General features: G+C 40.8%; 1 protein-coding gene across 6 annotated transcripts in view; it reads left to right on the top strand.

Moving 5' to 3' along the window:
- Window positions 1–10,393: 10,393 nt before the first annotated feature.
- The window catches only part of LOC121034847 (zinc finger protein OZF-like), a 20,979-nt gene continuing 11,590 nt past the window's right edge, over window positions 10,394–19,782 (top strand). For 2 of the 6 annotated variants that reach the window (XM_040481989.1, XM_040481986.1), the window contains exons 1-4: window positions 10,394–12,040; window positions 12,348–12,430; window positions 12,619–12,663; window positions 18,368–18,518. In XM_040481989.1, the coding sequence (XP_040337923.1) occupies window positions 12,371–12,430; window positions 12,619–12,663; window positions 18,368–18,518 (256 nt within the window). In that variant the 5' untranslated portion in view covers window positions 10,394–12,040; window positions 12,348–12,370. Of the gene's footprint in view, window positions 12,041–12,347; window positions 12,664–13,276; window positions 13,303–18,367; window positions 18,519–19,782 lie in introns of those variants that run through there. The other 4 variants (XM_040481987.1, XM_040481988.1, XM_040481990.1 and 1 more) reach the window with 4 other exon arrangements.

Here is a 19,782-nt window from a genome sequence, read left to right as displayed (position 1 = left end):
AATTAAAAATAATATTTTTTATTAAAAATTTTTTTAACGTTTATTCATTTTTGAGAGACAGAGAGAGACAGAGCATGAGCGGGGAAGGGGCAGAGAGAGGGAGACACAGAATCTGAAACAGGCTCCAGGCTCTGAGCTGTCAGCACAGAGCCCGACACGGGGCTCAAACTCACAAACTGTGAGATCCTGACCTGAGCTGAAGTCGGACGCTCAACCGACTGAGCCACCCAGGTGCCCCTAAAAATAATTTTTTAATGTTTATTTGAGAGAGAGAGAGAGACAGAGCGCAAGCAGGGAAGGGGCAGAGAGAGAGGGAGACACAGAATCCAAAGCAGGCTCCAGGCTCTGAGCTATCAGCACAGAGCCTGCTGCAGGGCTTGAACTCACGAACTGTGAGATCCTGACCTGAGCTGAAGTTGGACACTTAACCGACTGAGCCACCCAGGTGCCCCTATTATTATTATTTTTTATTCACGAGTCATAGATAAAAAACACAGCTGAATTGTATTAAAATTTAAGTTGTTACACTAAAAACAGTGACTTAAGCACAAAAATGGTTTCATAATATAAGGTAATAATAATATTTGGCATGTATGTCCCCTTTTACATTTTTACAGCACATTTACTACATTACCTCATTTGTTCTTCAGAAGAAACATACGGGTTAATAAGCAAGACTTTTTTAGTGGTCAGTTCTGCTCAATAAATATTTCATCTGGATACTAGGCTAGTATAATGATGGCCCCTCAGCGAATATGTGGTTAAGTGCCATCTTTGCAAATATTTCCCATTCAAATTCCTGCCTTCTTGATCTCCTCACTTCAGAGAATTAACAGATATAAGTATTGAGAATGAAATGTGTGTGTATATACACGTGTGTATTGAAAAATCAACTCATGAATGTTATACCCTCATTTCTAAGTAACTTATTTACTTTCAGAGAAGGAAAACGCAATGTGAAAGCCATTTTCCATCAGTAATTTGTAACCAGGTGGAAGCCTGGCACCAAACACAGAATGAATCTTCACTTTCCAGAGCTGTGGAAAGTCTGTACTTTTTAGAAGGATAAAACAGTTGCATGTGATGACTAGGTCAAATTTCCCACACCTTGTGGAGAACCCATAATAGTACCATACCTGGGACAGTGAGGAATATAGGTATGTATGCCTGAGCAGTGGAAATAAGTGTTTGAAAGCCAGCGTGTACGATAAAAAAGGAATTAAATGTTAGCATCAATGACTGAAGAAAGGATGTCTAAAAAATTATGGGAGATGAAGAATGAAAGAAAATAGACATACAGAGGTGAGTTTAAATGATAGCATGTGTCAAAATTGACTGGAGGGCTTGTTAAAACACAGACATTAGAGGGGCGCCTGGGTGGCTCGGTCGGTTGAGCGTCTGACTTCGGCTTGGGTCATGATCTCACGGTCCGTGGGTTCGAGCCCCGCGTCGGGCTCTGTGCTGACAGCTCAGAGCCTGGAGCCTGTTTCGGATTCTGTGTCTCCCTCTCTCTGTGACCCTCCCCCGTTCATGCTCTGTCTCTCTCTGTCTCAAAAATAAATAAACGTTAAAAAAAAAAAACAAAAAACACAGACATTAGAAATGGGCCCCATCCACAAAGTTTCTGACTCAGTAGGTCTGGAACAGTAGGGGGTGGGAGGCTGAGAATTTGCATTTTTAATAACTTCCCAGGAGATGCTGATGGTGCTGGTCTGGGGACCACACTTTGAGAAACACTGGTATAAATCATTGTTAAAATTTAAAAGTATTTGAAAATGTTTCTGAGACATTTCTTTAATATAAAGATAATGTTTATACACACAAATACATATGTTAGAAAATGCAAAATATCACTATCATTATGTGGATGGTGATTCAAGATTGTCCGTTTAAGAGTAAGTTTTATGTTTTTCTAAGTAATTTTTCTATTTTCATGAATTGATTTTATTTTATTGTAATGAGTTTTCATTAGTGGTATGGCCAAGTAGATTCCTACTGATCCTGACCCTCCACAGATAATAGTTATAAACTCTGGAAAACCACACACACACACACACACACACACACACACAAAACCAATGACCTGAAGGTACTGGAGAGTGAACAAAAGCAGATTATGGAAAAGAGTTGAAATTTGGAAGAAGGGAATGGTAAGTTAGATCACAGCTTTTATCCTGAGGATATGCTAAAGTTGGTGTGGCAGAGGTGGGTAATTTGATAGAAAACATTCAGTCTTTTGGAGATGAAAAAGTACAGGGCTGAGTTTCAGGGAAACCACAGCCACTGAAAAGTGAAAGGAAAATCCCAGAAAAGAAAGACTCAAAGAAGGAGCAACCCAAATTCTGTGAATAAACTCTGCCCAAATCCCTGTCTGATCTCTGAACCATGCATATTTGGCACAGACTCCTAATGTTTCAACTAAAGACAAGAGAACTGAGCTTTTATTTGTGCTGCTGCCCCACAGAATTAGTTTGAAGTTTGAGTTCAACCATGCTAATTACTTGCTAAAACAAAAATGTTAACACTCTTCAGAGAAATATAACAGAATCTAAACTCTCCGCAACTTATCATTCATGATATCTAGGATACAAGAAAAATTTACTTGACAGTTAAACAATTAGGAAAATGTGACCCTATTCAAGAAAAGAGACAACCAATCCAAAAGTTAGGATGAGCATATGAGGATATTAATATAAGTATTATAATACTGCTTAGTGAAATAAAGATATGCTTACAGTGAATACACATTTTTTAAGAACTAAGCAAATAAATAGAAACTGGAGAAAAACCAAAAGAAAACTCTAGAACTTAGAAGTACAATGTCTGAAATTTAAAATTCACTGGAGAGGTGTCTGAGTGGCTCAATTGGTTAAGCATCTGACTTTGGCTCAGGTCATGATCTTGTGGTTTGTGAGTTCGAGCCCCATCTCTGCTGTCAGTGTGGAGCCTGCTTCAGGTCATCTGTCCCCCTCTATCTCTGCCCCTCCCCTACTTGCACACTCACTTTCTCTCAAAATTAAAACAAATATTTTAAAAAAGTTTTTTAATTCACTGGATAAGTTTACCAGCAGAATGTAAATGACAGGGAAGTCATTGAACTTGAAATAAGTCAGTAGAAAAAAAAATTTTTAATTTTAAAGTTCATAATGGAGGGGTACCTGGGTGGCTCAGTCAGTTAAGCATCCAACTCTTGGTTTCAGCTTAGGTCATGATCTCACAGTTTTGTGAGTTTGAGCCCTGTGTGGAGCTATACTCCAGCAGCACAAAGCCTGTTTGGGGTTCTTTCTCTGCTCTTTCTGCCCCTCCCCAACTTGTGCTGTCTCTGTCTCTCTCAAAATAAATAAACTTAAAAAAATGCATAATAGAAATAGGAAGGGAGATGCAAAAGAAGAAAATCAAAGGAGACAAACAATAGAAATAATAACGTAGTAGACCTAAACCCAATCTTAACAATCATTACTTTAAAAGTTAGTTGACAAAACTCTCAAATTAAAAGGCAGAGATTTTCATAATGGATAAAAAGGCAAGACCCAGTTTTAGCTCTGCACAAGATCTATACTTTAAAAAGACACAGAGGGGCGCTGGGGTGGCTTAGTTGGTTAAGTGTCCAACTTTGCCTCAGGTCATGCTCTCGCAGTTCATGAGTTCAAGACCCATGTCGGGATCTGTGCTGACAGCTCAGAGCCTGGAGCCTGCTGCAGATACTGTGTCTCCCTCTCTGCCCCTTCCCCACTTGTGCTCACTCTCTCAAAAGTAAAAATTTTAAATAAATAAATAAAAAAACACAATTAAGTCAAAATTAAATGGATTAAAATGATGTATCACACAAATAGTAAGCATACAAAGGCATAAATGGCTATATTTATAGCAGACAAAACAGACTTCTCAATGAAACTATTAACAGATAAAGAGGGCCAATTTAAAAAGATTAAAAGAGGGGTGCCTGGGTGGCTCAGTTGGTTAAGCGTCCGACTTCAGCTCAGGTCACAATCTTGTGGTCTGTCAGTTCGAGCCCCGCATCGGGCTCTGGGCTGATGGCTCAGAGCCTGGAGCCTGTTTCCGATTCTGTGTCTCCCTCTCTCTCTGCCCCTCCCCCGTTCATGCTCTGCCTCTCTCTGTCTCAAAAATAAATAAACATTAAAAAATTTTTTTTAAAGATTAAAAGATTAATTCATCAGGAAGACAAAACATTCATAAACATTTATGCACCTAAAACAGAGCTCTAAAGTATAAGAAGCAAACGTGGAAAGAATTAAGGAGAAATATAAACAATTCCACAATCATAATTGATTTTCACATCCTTCTATAGGCAGCTGATAAAACAGCTAGACAGAATGTTAGTAAAGACCCTGTTAACTAACTGGTATTTAAATTAAAATTTTTAAAAAAGGAAAAATTAGTAAGCACATATATTACCTAAAGAACGTTATAAAACATCTTGACCTAATTGGTGTTTATAGAACATTAACTCTAGGGGCGCCTGGGTGGCTCAGTCCGTTAAGCATCCGACTTCATCTCAGGTCATGATCTTGTGGTTCAGGAGTTCGAGCCCCATGTTGGGCTCTGTGCTGACAGCTCAGAGCCTGGAGCCTGCTTTGGATTCTGTGTCCCTCTCTCTCTGCTCCTCCCCTGTTCACGCTCTGTCTCGCTCTCTTTCAAAAATAAATCAAAACATTAAAAAAAACCCAGTATCTATGAAAGGAAGGAGGAAATGCAGGATTGGACAAAGGACGAAGTTTACATACATTGCAGGCCCAACAAAGCTTCTGCGAACCTGGTGAAGAGCTCTGAAGTGAGTGTTTTTCCCACTCACTGTATTAGGCCTCTGGACCCCCATCTTGCTCATTCACCAGATGCAGGCTGCACTGCAAAGGGCATGAACTTGGGTGAGGCAGTTCTCTGTAACGGAATCCTAGTTCTAAGTAGCTGACAGCTAGAAGTTGTCTTCTTAGTGCACTCCCCCCAGCCAAGCATCAAGTCCTTCCTTAAAGAAGAGTCTGGATATGCAACTTTATGTCTATCATACTACTTCCCTTGCTCTGTTTAGATATACTGGTTTTTATATATCAGTGAAGTACTTCCTCCAGAATTCCTGAGTCCCTTTTTGCCTGTGGGGAGAAGTCAGAAGGGAGAGATTAGTGGGATAAACCACAGCTCCTGCTGCTATAGTGGTCCCAGGGTCATAGTAGATAACTCATCACCTCACTTCTCCACTATCCATTTGCAGCGACCTCTGCTGACCTAAGACACTGGCCATAATGCCCTTCTCAGACCTGAACCTGTACATTTACAGTCACAGTTGGGCCAGAGGTACTAAGTGGATCACTGAGTTCTATGTTTTCTTCCCTGCCCACATTGTTTGATAGCCCACTCTCTACTGATATCAGGGTTATTTACCTCTTCTGAAATAGTGATGCCTCCTTTTGCCTACTGGTTCTTTGCACACAAAGAGCTGAGAGTATTTACGCATCAACCTGAAGTCCTTGTAGGGGATGCTGATGTAACAGTGGTGGGTGCCATGGGCTTGTTTATGCCGGCTGTTGCTGAATGTACCACTTCCATCTTAAAATGGATGTTTTCTAAACCCACTTAATTCATGATTTGATGGTTTTGACAGGTTCTACCTCATAATGGGTAGTTCTGGTGGAGTAGTCATTTAGTGTCCCATGGGCATGCATTCTGTTTTTGCCAGGATGCAATAGTATGCAAGGAGATGTTTCACAAAAGCATCTAATTGTCCACTGCAGATGGCCCAGCCTTGCTCCAAAACTCCAGGAGCCTATGGTGTTCTCCTATTGGGGCTTGCCACAAACTCCACATGGCATCTCTGCCCACCACTGGCACCACCGATACCAAGGGTTAAATAGACATCAGCTGAGTATGTATGTGGCGGTCTATTTCTGGACTCTCTGTTCCATTTATCTATTGATTTACTTTCATGCCAATATTACCTTGCATTGATTCCTGTAAACCAACAGTAAGTTTTGAAGTCAGGTAAAGAAAGTAAGCTCTCCTACTTTGTTTTTCTTTTCTTTTTTTAAAGTTTATTTATTTATTTTGAGAGAGAGTAGGGAGGGGCAGTGGGGGGAGAGAGAATCCCAAGCAGGCTCCATGCTGTCAGCACAGAGGCTAATGTGGGTCTTGAACTCATGAACTACGAGAGCATGACCTGAGCCAATATCAAGAGTCAGACGCTTTAGCAACTGAGCCACACAGGAGTCCCTGTTTTTCTTTTTTCAAGTTGTTTTGGCACATATTCAATTTGAGAGTATTGCTAGATTGTCTGCCACCCATCTATGTATATGGGTGAATAATTCCATACTTGATTTTTTTCATATTGGATACTATCAACTTAAAATTGTATCAGTATGGGGTGCCTGGGTGGCTCAGTCGGTTGAGTGTCTGACTTTAGCTCAGGTCATGATCTCACAGTTCGTGAGTTCCAGCCCCGCATCAGGCTGTGTGCTGACAGCTCGGGGCCTGGAACCTGCTTCCAATTCTGTGTCTCCCTCTCTCTCTGTCCCTCTCCTCCTCACGCTCTGTCTCTTTCTCTCAAAAATAAATAAACGTTAAAAAAAATTAAAAAAAATTCTTATCAATATGAAAAAGTTCATTGTTTAATTTACATATCTTTAATTATTATTGAGGTACCAGCCTGTTTTTCTATTGGGTTTTTGATCTGTGTCTTTATAGTTGTCTGAAGACATATGTGTCTCAGGAAATAATTCAGTCCTTGACCTGCTTAAATTATTTTGTATATTAAAAATACCAGCTTGTAACCTGATTCATCATCTTTTTCTCCTTTAATATACAAGCTTCTTGAAAATTGGTATTACCTTGGTGTTTCTACTTCCTCAGTCCACATTTATATTTCAGTAGAATTCCGTAGGGCTCTGTCTTCATCATTACTGTGAAACAATTTCTAAAAAGGCCATCTTACTCTTATCTAATCCAAGGGACATTTTTTTTCCCTATCGTAGTGGATTTTTGGTTGCATCTGATATTTAATGCTTCCCTCTACTTGAAATATTTTGCCGTTAGTTCCTCTGACACCATTCCCCCTTGATCTTCTCTCTCCCTCTCTCCTCCGTTCGCATCATCAAGCCCTCTTTCTCTTATCCCTCACCAGTTGGAATTTTCCAGGGCTCCATCCTTGGTGTCTTGTTTTTTTCCATTGTATGTGCTTTCCCTCATTGATTGCATATCCTTTCTAGAATAATCTATAAGAACCACCAGTTTTGGATGTATTTTTATTGTATTTGATTGACTGAAGGCAGTATTTGGCTTATAAATTCGTATCAAAGTAAGTAGCTATCACACATCTGCACACGTCTGCTGCACAGATGATTCTACACGTTTTTTTCCTCACGTGCATAATGCCATTTCTATGGATTGTCTAGCCCATGTCTCCTCTCACCTTATAAGCCACCTGAGAGTAGAGTGGAATACTAAACAGAACTCGCCCCCTCCCCTATCCCCCCACACACATACAGCATGAATAACTTGGAGTATTTGGGCAGTAAGAATTATTTTTATTGTTTAAGCAAGATGAAATGTCATAAGCTAATGAGAGTAACATAAAAATTCACAAGAAAGTATTCTTAATGTATAGGTGTATGACTATAAAGCAAGAAAGTACACTTATTTGGCTTATGAAATAAAATAAAACATCTTTCATGATTTTATCTATCTATTCTGCTCTGTCTTGTGTATCTCTGTTCCTATCTCTAGGGTGATCACACATCACAGATTGTTCAGGAGAGGCTTTGTGTCCCATGTCCAGATATAGTGATTAATTGCACCTCTTTTCACTGTCAAAGCTGTCCTGGTTTGGATGACAAGTTATATTGATAATTATATTAATTATATTTGCCTCTTTACCAAAAGAAATTAATTGATATTCAAAAGACATTCATTAAAGTGTAGTGTAGCATAGTTGGTTAGGAGCATAAGCTCTCAGTCAGACTTTGGGAGTTTACATCATGGCTGCACCACTAACAAGCTGTGTCACCTTTTGGTGCCTGAAGTTCCTTCTCTGTATAAGGGGATAATAATGGTTTCTCCCTCAGCATTAAATTGGATCAGGGGTCAGCAAACTTTTTTCTGTGAAGGAATAAACAGTAAATATTTTAGACTTGGTGGGCCATATGGTTCTCGTCACAACTACTCAACAGTGTCATTATAGCACAAAAGCAACCATAGACAATATCTAAATGAATGAGCATTACTGTGTTCCAATAAAACTTTATCAAAACAGACAGCAGGCCAGATTTGCCTAAGTGTTGTAGATTGCAGACCCCTGCGTTATTTAAACATGTAAAAAACTATTAATTTAGGACCTCACAAGGCACGAGACTCCCCTGATTTTTGGCATGGAATCTCCCCCCAAAATAGGAGTGTGTGGGTATTTCTAACATAGGGAGCCATCTGAGCAAAGATGTAGAGGTGGGATCACTTTGCTCTCAGGTATGTGAGAAGTGGTATATATCTGCTGTTCTGTTGACACTTTCCTTCTTAATCTTGTTTTCCTGACAAACTCCATCCCACACCCCCACCACCACTACCACTCCAGTCCCTGACCAAGTTATTTACCTCTCACTGTGCCCTACAGCACCAGTCATGCCTCTATCAGGTCACTAGTCACACTACATTGTCACTATCAGATTCTGAGCTCGTTCCTTGCATTACCAAGCAAGACAATAACGAATTGTGTGAGTGAAGGAATGAATGAGCTTTACATTATGGTGGGACTCAATAGACATAAATATGTTTTTAACAAAAAAGGGAAAACTAGGCTGATACTGACACAGGCTTGCCCTGAGTAGCTGTCAGACCAAAGGGGAGAAAAGACAAACACTGGAAATCCCCGTTCTTGGCAATGATGACTGTCATAGTAGAAGGCATATGCAGCTGTGCCCATGAAAAGGCACAGATGCCAGGGGACTCTGGGAAAAAACTTAAAACAGGATATTGGCTCCCAGTTTTGAAGCATGAATAGAAGTTTTCCTGACATATGGTTGGGAAGGACATTCCAGAAACATCATGGCCACTGTATATGACTTTAAAGAGCTGAGTGAACCCCAAGAATTAATCCATGGTGTCTTTAGGCATTAGTTAGGGCTGGATATTCTGTAGTGATGTTCAAAGACAGACTAAGACATACTAAAATTTTTAAGTTTATTTGAGCAAAAACTCTCTAATTGGGCAGCACCAAACCACAAGGGGTAAGAAGTGCTCCACTGACAAGAGCTAGAGGCAAGACTTTTATAGAGAAGTTGCAGAAGCAAAGCAAGGAAATTATTTGATTGCCTATAGTTTAAACAGTTGTCTTATTTGGGAAAGCCTCATTTGTGATTGGTTGGCCTTAGGTTTTGATTTCGTAACCTTGAGGCATTTACAGGCTTAGGTTTTGGTTTGCTTGGGAGGGTTGCTAAGGCATTCGAACCACCTAAGTCTAATAGTCTCCTTGTTTAATTATTTAACAGTAATAACACTATTACATGGTATTTATTATTTTTTAAAAACTGCGCAGATTCTGAAGTGCTTTCAGCAAACATTGAAACACCCAAATGAATATTTCACAACCTTCCTCTTCTTGACAAATGAGAGAACTGAGGGAAAGCAGCTGGCCCAAAGCCACAGAGCAAGTTCAAGACCAGGTTGAGAGGAGGTTTCAGGGGTTTTGGATTATCCTTCAGAGTTTATCCTCAAACACTTCTCCTCTGCTGCCATCTGAGGTGTCTTTAGCAGTGGCTGAGTTTTCCCATCCCAATCTGGGACAGCATTCCCAGGAGGGGAACATTTGAATTCCATTTTCCAGGATGACTGGCTGGAGGTCACCAGATGAAAGCATTCTGACTTTCCCTCTCCCAGTGCTCTGTCTCAGGGAGAATACTGCTCCATCCTGACTTTTCCACCCCAATTGAAACCTAAATTAAATAACCTACCTCAGTAAGCATATTTTATCATTATTATACCTAATATTGGGGAAGTGAGGCAATGTGTTGTAGATCAACTGACTCTGGCTGAGCCTCACGCTCCTCTTTGGCTTAATAACGGGAGCGGCTTCTCCTATTCCCCACCCCACTTCCACATCTTTATTTGCACCTTGCACCGCGTGTCTCTTTTCTACACATCTTAGCGGGAGCGGTTCCCTGACTCTATCCTCAGAAACCTGGGATTCTTTGTTGCTCCCGCATTGTCCCAGTACATCTTTTCTGTAGCTCCCGTATTCCACTTCTACCTTGCCTTGCTCTCAGGATTCTCTGCTGTACGGCACTAACACCTACTCGAAATATGGCGCCTCCCATTCCGTCACACTCTCCGCTCACTAGGCGCAGCCATATTAATCTTCCTGGCTCAGCCCGACTAAACACCTGGAAAGTCTCGCGATAGAAGCAGGTCGAGGGCTGCGCCTGCTTCCGCCGTTAACACCGGAGAGTCCGCATCCCTCACGGTGGGAGGGGGTGGCCTTGTCGCTCAGCTGAGGTCCCCGCAGGAGAGGCTGGGAGTTGAGGGGTCCGGTTCACAGAAAACGAGGTTTCAGTCACTGGCTGCGGTATTGGGAGTAAGGGCATCATGTTTGATCAGCGATTGAGCATCTCTAGCGGTCCGTAATTTTCGGTCTTTGGTTAGTAATTTAGCGGGCCTGCCCCAAATCACGATTGCCGCCCGGTATAGGTTGGTATTTAGTGATGCTGCTGGTAGTAGTGGACTCTGAGGAGGGTCAGCGACTGATTGGGAATTTGTGGGACTAGTGATGGAGCGTGTCTTTGTGATTCTGAGTCCCTCGGGTTGGGGTCACATAGAAATCAATGATTGGGCCCTGAAGACAGATATCCGTCTTTAGGGTTATGTTAGGTCAATGTATGTGGGGCTGTATTGGGCAGCTGTTAGGAGCCTGTGTGATAGCTTAGGGAGCAGATGGTTTGCGACTAGTGATTGGGGCTCCAGCCCTGAATTCTAACGGTTTGCATTCAGGCTGCATTCCACACGCGTATTGTGCTGGGTTTTCTTGAATGGGTTTATGCCTGTAAGGATGTGAGGGTCAGGGAGAGTTCCCCTCCTTCCCCCAAAGGTTTTGTTTCCACTCTTGGATCTATCTGGTCAATAGACTTGAGGCAGTTTATATTCTCTGCTACTGTCTGGTAGCTAGCTAAGTACTTCAAGCCAAAGTCTCTCAAAAACCCTCTCTCAAAGCTCCTTTGCTTTCTCCCTGTCTTCTTTCAATGCATGTGCTCTCTCTGGACAGTTTCAACCACACTCATTGCATCACCTTCCACCTTGAAAGCCATGACTTGCCAATCTATAGCACCAGCCTAGACATTTCTAATAAGCTCCAGATTCACAGTAGCCAGCTGTCTCCTACACATCTCTGTGGGGTTCACTCACAGAACCTCAATCTTAACATGATAGAATATATCTTCTTAGTTCTCCATAGTTCACCTGCTCATCCTACTATGTTCATCATCATGAAGAGTCACTCTTACTTCAGATGGCCATAGTAAAAATCCTGTAGACATCTAGTTTTCTCCCCAGCCTTCTTCTCCCCATGTCCAATCAATCTTCTGATCATGGTGATTTAGCCTCCCTGACATCTCTCCAGTTTGTCCTCCCCATTCCCACTGCTGTGGTCCTAGTTCAGACTGCATCTTCCCTTGCCCTAAATTTGTGTCAGGAAGCCCTTGTAGCAGAGTGTTGCAAACTAAGGGAAAGTCAGAGGAAGGAATAGCTGATTCTATCCAGGAAAGGCTTTCTAGAGGAGGTGACATTTGAACTGAGCCTATACATTTGAAGTGGTCCTATAAGTCTATTGATGACAGTGACTGTTACAGCTTATTCAATGTATCAAGCTAGTGAATTGTGCCCTTTAGGACTTCATTGATAAGAGTTTGGGTTAAGAGGTCAGTAGGACAATAGCTGCTAAAAATAACAATCTTTTTTTTTTAATTTAAAAAGTAGCCGTTTATTTTAGAAAAACTGGAAAATGAAAATGCTAAATACAAGTCAATAGAAATCACTTTTAATCCTACCACCAAAGGTAACCATAACATTTTGATGTATGTCCTTTCAGACATATTTTTGTTCCTTTCAAATATATTTCTTTTCAGTATATATATTGTTTTATAACCTATTTTTCTTCCTTTGTAATACAACAAGAACATTTTTCCAAGTCTGTAAATTCTTCTCTAAGATACTTTAATGATTGTCTAGTATTCTGTCCTTCCATAACTGATTTAACCAGTCCCTATTGTTGAACATCTAGGTAGTGATAAAGCAGCATTGTGATGAATATCCTTGCATATATATCTTTATGTGTGTCCTTGCTTTTTTTTTTTTTTTTTTAGGATAAATATCTAATTATAGATTTATGGGGCCAAAGGAGGAGGAGAAACTTTTTAAATGTATAAAGGAATACACATTCACAAAGGTAAAACATACCATGACCTGACCTTTTCAGAACTGTAAGTTAATAAGTTGATGTTATCACAGCATAATCTTTTGTGGTCTCTCTGAAAGACACTTTTGAAAGGGGCAGGAATTCACAGGGCAGGCCCAGACTCTTAAGGTGGTCTTCTTTTTATCCCCTCCCTGCTCATCCCAGCTCTGTCTTTACAGATATCTGTGCCTTCTGAAGAGCAACAGAAAATGACCAAGTCTCAGGTAAGTGAGTTATTTATACCCCATTTTGTTTTCCATTGTATTTGAGGCAGTTTAAAAGAATTAATTCAATTACATGAAAAAAATGTAAATAGAAATCAGGGAAAATAAAACAGAAGGTCTAGACCAAGGAAATGCGAAATATAGTGATACAAGTTCATAGTTTTTCATAGTTCATTAAAGTTGAGCATATCATCTGCAAAGATATGATTTACATTACACATTATGATATTTTCTTGAGGGAATGAAAGCATTTTTGTCATTTAGGTTTAAAGTTATTCTCTTGATGGGTCTGCATACATATGATATAGTAGGCAGTATCCTTAACACTTAACCAACCCTTGATAAATTCTGTAGGAGGCTTCTCCATAGCTATTTCTTAAACCGTCGCTCAAAATAACAATAGGGCGTAATAACAATGCATAATCCAATTTGAAGGCAGTAAAATCATGGGGCCCAAGTACATAGCTGCCAAAAAATTTACCTTGATCCACAAATTAAAGGTTGTAAAATTGGTCCAAGGAATTAACATTATTAAAGATCATAATAGTATCAATTTTAATTTGCAGTTTTTAACCAATAAATAATCAAATATTTTTCCTTTAAAATGCAATAGGTTGAGACCCTCAAAGTGTGTATCAAGTGAGTATGCCTCGTGGATAGTGGAAATCAAGTGAATTTGCTCGTTTCTGTTGGTTTATTGCTCAGCTAAACACTGCTAGCAAACATCTTAATGGTTATGATTGTCATATGGTTTTAAATGTTTTTATTTGAAGGCATATATTATTGAATTTTTATCTATAATGTTCCATTGGTTATACCCACCATGTAGCACACAGTTGGAGTGAGTATAGTCGTCTTCAAAGTGGGGAGCATCCATTCCTAGAAGATGGGCAAGATGATGCACTGGGGTATGGGGAGAAAAGAGAATTACGTACATATATTCTTAATGTCATAATATCTCAGTGTTGAAGTGTTTGTATATAATTTATGGGTTTTTTTTTTGAAAAAGGTATGTATTATTGATGTACGTGCTTGTTTTTTAACTGAAAAATATCAAGAGTCACCTCATTAGAACAAAAGACACTCCTATCACCCAAGAAATTCCGAAGATTTTAGGAGCCCTGTGTCAAGAACCAGAGTCAAAGACCAAATACTAGAACAAAAGATGCTTATCACACCTTTATTGCTTAGGAAATTACAAAAGTTTTAGGAATTCTGACTAGGAGCCAGGGATGAAGACCAAAATATATATATTTCTTATTGTATCACAGTATCCAAAAGCCTGGGGACTACTGGGTTATGTACCTGTACTTCTGCACCCAATTCTAATGTGTGGGGGTTCTTTCCTATACCACCGAGCAATCTTCTGACACCAGCTGGCTGTCCTACAATTCAGCTCAATTTTGACACTACCTGATGAAGTTTGGGGGTGATGGTGGGGTGGTCTGGAGCCAACGGCCAAGAAAGAATTCTGGAAGATGTCTTTGGTGTAAAAAGGTGATCTTATCAAAGCATGGGAACAGGGCCTGTGGGTAGAAAGAGCTGCACTGGGGTCATGAGGGGTAACTCATTATATGCCCTCAGGTTGGGAGAGGATCAGGGTAGAGTAAGTCTCTAAGGAATTTTGGAAGCAAGGTTCCAGACCTTGAGGGGCTAGCTGTTGCTAGGGAAGTGCCATTTATTACTGTTTAATAAAACCACAGTCATGAGAACCTTCTGATATATATCAGGGGGCCATAAGCTTGGAGTATGATTGCCAGCATATATCTTGGGGCAGTTGAGATAAAGGAAGTAGACTTACAGGATCCTCAAGGTTGGGATAATGTTAAGCTAATGTTCTCTTTTGCCCCCAGCAAAGGGTCATCCTTGAGGCAGCTGAGCTTCTAGAGGGAGGTCACTCTGCTAATCTCAAGGACTTGTCAGTGGGCTATAGGCAGTAAGGGAATTTTTCATTTGCCTTAGTTTCCCACGTTACCATGGCAAGCACTTAAACCCCTTTCCTTTGTTCTTGGGTAGCTAGCAGTGTCCAAGAATATCACACATATTTCACTGGGTGGGAGGGATGGTGTGCCAGCCTGTATTTTGCCCCCAGCTTGCTGCATGCTCCCTCATCACTACCCACCTAGAGGTAGTATCAGATACTATAGGTCAAGGGCTCCCACAAGACTGCCCTTCACTTCAGATTCTGATTGGTAGAGAAAAATCTGTTACAAGATGGCCGACAGGACTGATAGAAAAATTCCAGTCCCCGACCAAAGACTCCCCTTCCAGGTTCTTCTTCCTACTCTGCTTGCCGCACACATGCACCAGATTAGTACTAATGCGGAATGTGGAAGTAACAGACTATAAATTGTTCCCCCCTGTTCACTCAGGGCTCAGACCTCTGGAGAGTGATCTCCTGTAGCGTGTTGGTGTGAAATAAACCTCCTGCCTTCCAAGATCTCTGAGTGCCATTTGGTTCTTCTGCTGGGTGATCCAGACCAGGTTCCATTACACGGTCACTAGTCTTAAGTTGTTACCTCTGCTTCTGACTGACTAGCTATAATCAGAGGTTCCCACAACTTCCTCCTTTGGTTTTATTAATTTGCTAGAGTGGCTCATAATGAGGACTCAGAAAACCAATTTACCCACTAGATTGCCAGTTTATTACAAAGGATATTAAAGGATACAAATCAACAGTCAGATGAAAACATATAAGACAGAGTCCTGAACAAAGGAGAATGGAGTTCAAGTCCTGGCACCTGGCACATGGCATGTGGAAGCATTCTGGTTCATGAACTTGGAGGTTCTCTGAATTCTCTCCACTTGGGTCTTTGTGGAGGCTTTATTACGTGGGCATGATTGATTAAATCATTGGCCATTGGTGATCCATTGAACCTCCCAACTCCACCTCCCTCTCCAAAACTCAGGAGTAGGACTGGAAGTTTCAATTCTCTATTCTTGGTTGGCTCCCCTGGTGACCAGCCACCCTCTCCTTAGGTGCCCCCACATCGTGTCCGTCCCCCCCCCCCCACAAGCCATCTCATTAACATAATAAGAGAACTTTATCGCTTTCAACACAGGAAATTCCAAGGGTTTTAATTTTTTTTATGTTTATTTTTGAGAGAGAGGGAGACACAGAATCCAAAGAAGGCTCCAGGCTCTGAGCTGTCAGCACAGAGCCTGACTCGGGCTCGAACCCACGAACCATGAGACCATGGTTAGCCGAAGTCGGATGCTTAACCACCGACGTAGCCACCCAGGCACCCCTCCAAGGGTTTTAGGAGCTCTATGCTAGGAACTACAAAGACCAAATGTAAATTTCTTATTATAAATCACATTATCACAGTACTTTTGGTATTGTAACCGAACTAACATGAGTTTGCTCCTTGGTGAGTCAGAGATAGAAACTACACCAGGTAGAGTTATTGCACAAAGGAAACTTTTATTTGCAGTAAATAAGGAGATCCCAGGGAATAACTTCCAAAGCTGTGACACCCTGAGCAGGGGTGTGTGGGCTCTTTTTATTTAGGGTTTAGGATGAATATTCAGAAAGTGGAGCTTTGCCATTGCATGTAAAGGCAGGCAGAAGTTTGTAGAGGTGTACTTAGAAAACATGCCTATGCATGCATCATATGTTAACCTTGAGGAAGCTTGTGTCTTCTTTTAGGGCAGACACTTTAACATTATAGGGTAAGGGGCTGTGGGCAAGCTCTGAGAGCCAGTAAAAACTGGATGGGGTCTTGGGTTCCTTACCTTGGGTAAGAAATTCAGGGCCTTGCTTACTTTTGAAACAGCACTGGGAGTTTTACCATTGATTTACGGTTAGACTGTTTCCTAGCCTGGTAGAGACTGTTAGTTTTCTGCATTCCCTTTGTTCCCTTAAAATCCTTAACTACTGAGGTTTTTGCATTTAATTCTAACCTTAGGAAGCTCTGCAAGAAATGTGCACAGGCAAGTAGAACCCAGAGGGCGTAGATCGAGGGAAAACAGTTGGGGGCCTAAAATGACTTCTCACAGAAGCTCTGTCTTGTCTTTTTCTGGGGACCTTTAACTCCTGCTTCCAGTACCAGCGTATCTCCTCATTTCCAGACATCGTTTTCCTCTATCCCATCTCAACCAACTTCCATAGTCCTATTCTAGATATATAATCACCAATAACTGTACCTCCAAGCATTTCATCCTGGCCATTATTTCTGTTTCTGGTTTGTTTATGGTAGTACCTTGACTCCAGTAATTCTCCACTTCCATCCAAAGCTCCGATCCATTGATCCTCCACTTTTTCAGTGTCCTTTACACCCCACTCCCTACTTCTTACTTCTCGCTTTTCTCAGCTTGAATTCCATGCCTCATGGTTTTTATCTGAGCCACCGTCATCCCACTGAAATCTAATTGCCTAGTCATTATTGCCACTTGGCCAGATCTACAAGATCTATCTCAAAGTTAATTTGGACCAATAGAATTTTTATGGTAAAATCCATATAACATAAAATTTTCCATTTTAATCATTTTTAAGTGTGCAATTCAGTAGTATTAATTATGTTCACAATGTGTGAATCCATCACCACTATTTCCAAAACTTTTTCGTCACTCCAAACAGAAACTCTGTACCCATTGAGCGATAACTCACTTTTCTACCTTACCCCCACAGCCCTCGGTCACCTCAAAACTACTTCTGGCTCTGTGAGTTTGCTTATTCTAGATATTTCATATAATTGGAGAGGGGGGAGACACAGAATCTGAAGCAGGCTCCAGGCTCTGAGCTGTCAGCACAGAGCCTGACATGAGGCTCCAACTCACGAGCCATGAGATCATGACCTGAGCCAAAGTCGGGTGCTTAGCTGACTGAGCCACCCAGGCACCCCTGTTCTCTAGAGCATTTTAAAGCAAATCCCATGTATGGCATTTCATCAGTATATACTTGTTTTACAGATTTTTGTTGTCTTCATTTTATGAACTGATACTGGTTTTCCCTATAGTGGTTTCCTTTTAAAATCGTGAATTTAAGTCAAAAAGTTGAATTGAAACTCTTAAGTCAAGTAATAGTGCAAGTGACATGCAGATATGTAAAAATTGTGAAAGCCGCATATGAATAAATGATTTCTGAGAGCATTATTCTGAAGTACTTAAAATTCCTTGAGTTTGCCATGTTCTTTTTCATGTCGCCATAGCTTTTTTCATACTCCTTTCTCCATCTAGAATGATCTTTCTTCCTCTTCCATATCTTACTGGAGTTTACGCCGTTCATTTTTTACATTTCAAAAAAGTTATTTTATCTTTACTTTTTTAAAATTATTTTTACATTTTTCATTATTCATTTTGCCTAACTACATCTTCTACAAAGCCCAACTCAACCTCCCAAAATAGAATCATTCTTTCTTTCCTATTTGTATTATAACTTATTTAACACCCTGTAGCTTTTATATATTTACTTGTTTGCCTCCATCTACTAGTCTGTAAACTTCCTGTCTTTTGTTCATACTAGTATTCTGAGCACCAAATAATGCTGGCTGTGTGGTTGCCTAATAAGTGCTTATTGATGGAAAGAGAGGATGAATGATTCTCCATAGCAAAGGTTTCCTAATAGGTGTTCTGCTTCTCCCACATAGTAAAACTGGCCTCATAGTATAAACATCTTTAATTTCTTAAGATGGACTCTGCATGATTAAAACAGCAGTGACTCCTGGTACATGCTTTACACATCACCTAGCTTTTTTCACTTTAGATTGAACAGGAACGTCCTGTACAGAGATTTGTGTCATTCAAGGATGTGACTGTGGACTTCACTTGGGAGGAGTGGCAGCAGCTGGATTCTGCTCAAAGAAACCTGTACAGGGATGTGATGCTGGAGAACTATAGCAACCTTGTCTCAGTGGGTAAGTGTCATAGACTCTGAGTCTAAAGTTCTTTCTTGGCCAGCAAGAAAGCAGAGACAGGATTAAAATATGAGAGATGGCTAATGTCTGGGAAAAGACAAGAGCCCCAAATAAGGGACCTTGCTCCATATGTATTAAGATCAGAAGGCTTACAAATGTGATGGGCATGCGTGAAGAGACAATGAATCTGTGAACATTAACTCATGGGCATGAGGGAAAGGGGGTTTTGAAGATATACGGTGTTTGGGGGTTTGGCTCAATATAAAACAAAATCCTGGCACCGGGCAGATGGGCAGATGGTTGTTAACAGCAGACAGGAGGCGCTGTGTCTGTTTATCCTAGCTAGCCCAGGGGATAAGACAGATAGAGCACCTCAGGGTTAACAAGGCACCTTTCTTTTGTTAATCAGCTCCCTTCTGGGCAGCATCACCTGCAGCACAGCAGTCTATAGCCCTATTTACCTGTTTACCTAATTTGGTCCTTCCTGTGAAGGCAGCTTTCTGCCATAGTACTAAATTGGGGGTGCTTTTTCCCTGAATACCTAATCTTGCTTACCTCATATACCTTTGTATAGGGGGTTTTTGCCCCCCTTTCTATTCTGGAGGCATTTGCCGCCCCCCCCCCGCCCCGTTTTATTCTGGGGGCCTAATCTTGTTTACCCAAGCTTGGGTGTGAGCATCCCATGGCTTTGTAATTCTTTATGCCTTGTTAGCTCCATCAGTACAGGCTCGGGGAATTTCTAAGCTTATCCCTCACATCACTCAGAGGGTACTAGGAACTAATTACCTATTGCTATGTAACAATCACTTCAAAATTTAGTAGCTTAAAACAAACAATCTTTACTAACAATTTCTGTAGGTCAGGAATTTGGAAGGGCTTAGCTGGGTGGTTCTGTCATGTGGTCCCCTATGGTTGTAATCAGATATTAGCAGGGACTGCAGTCATCTGCAGTGTCTTGACTGACAGAGTAGGATCCATTTCTTTTCTTTACTTTTTTTTTTAAGAAGTTGCAATTTATTTATTTTTAATTAAAAAAAGTGTTTATGTTTATTTATTTATTTATTTAAATATGAAATTTATTGTCAAATTGGTTTCCATATAACACCCAGTGCTCATCCCAACAGGTGCCCTCCTCAATGCCCATCACCCACCCTCCCTCCCTTCCACCCCCCATCAACTCTCAGTTTGTTCTCAGTTTTCAAGAGTCTCTTATGTTTTGGCTCCCTCCCTCTCTAACCTTTTTTTTTTTTTTTTTTTTTTTTTA

The sequence above is a fragment of the Herpailurus yagouaroundi genome, unplaced genomic scaffold (genome assembly GCF_014898765.1).
Source record: "Herpailurus yagouaroundi ecotype Mexico unplaced genomic scaffold, PumYag 160, whole genome shotgun sequence".
Taxonomy (NCBI): Eukaryota; Metazoa; Chordata; class Mammalia; order Carnivora; family Felidae; genus Herpailurus; species Herpailurus yagouaroundi.
The sequence above is the reverse complement of the archived record's forward strand: the minus strand, read 5'-3'. Positions and strand labels throughout refer to the sequence as shown.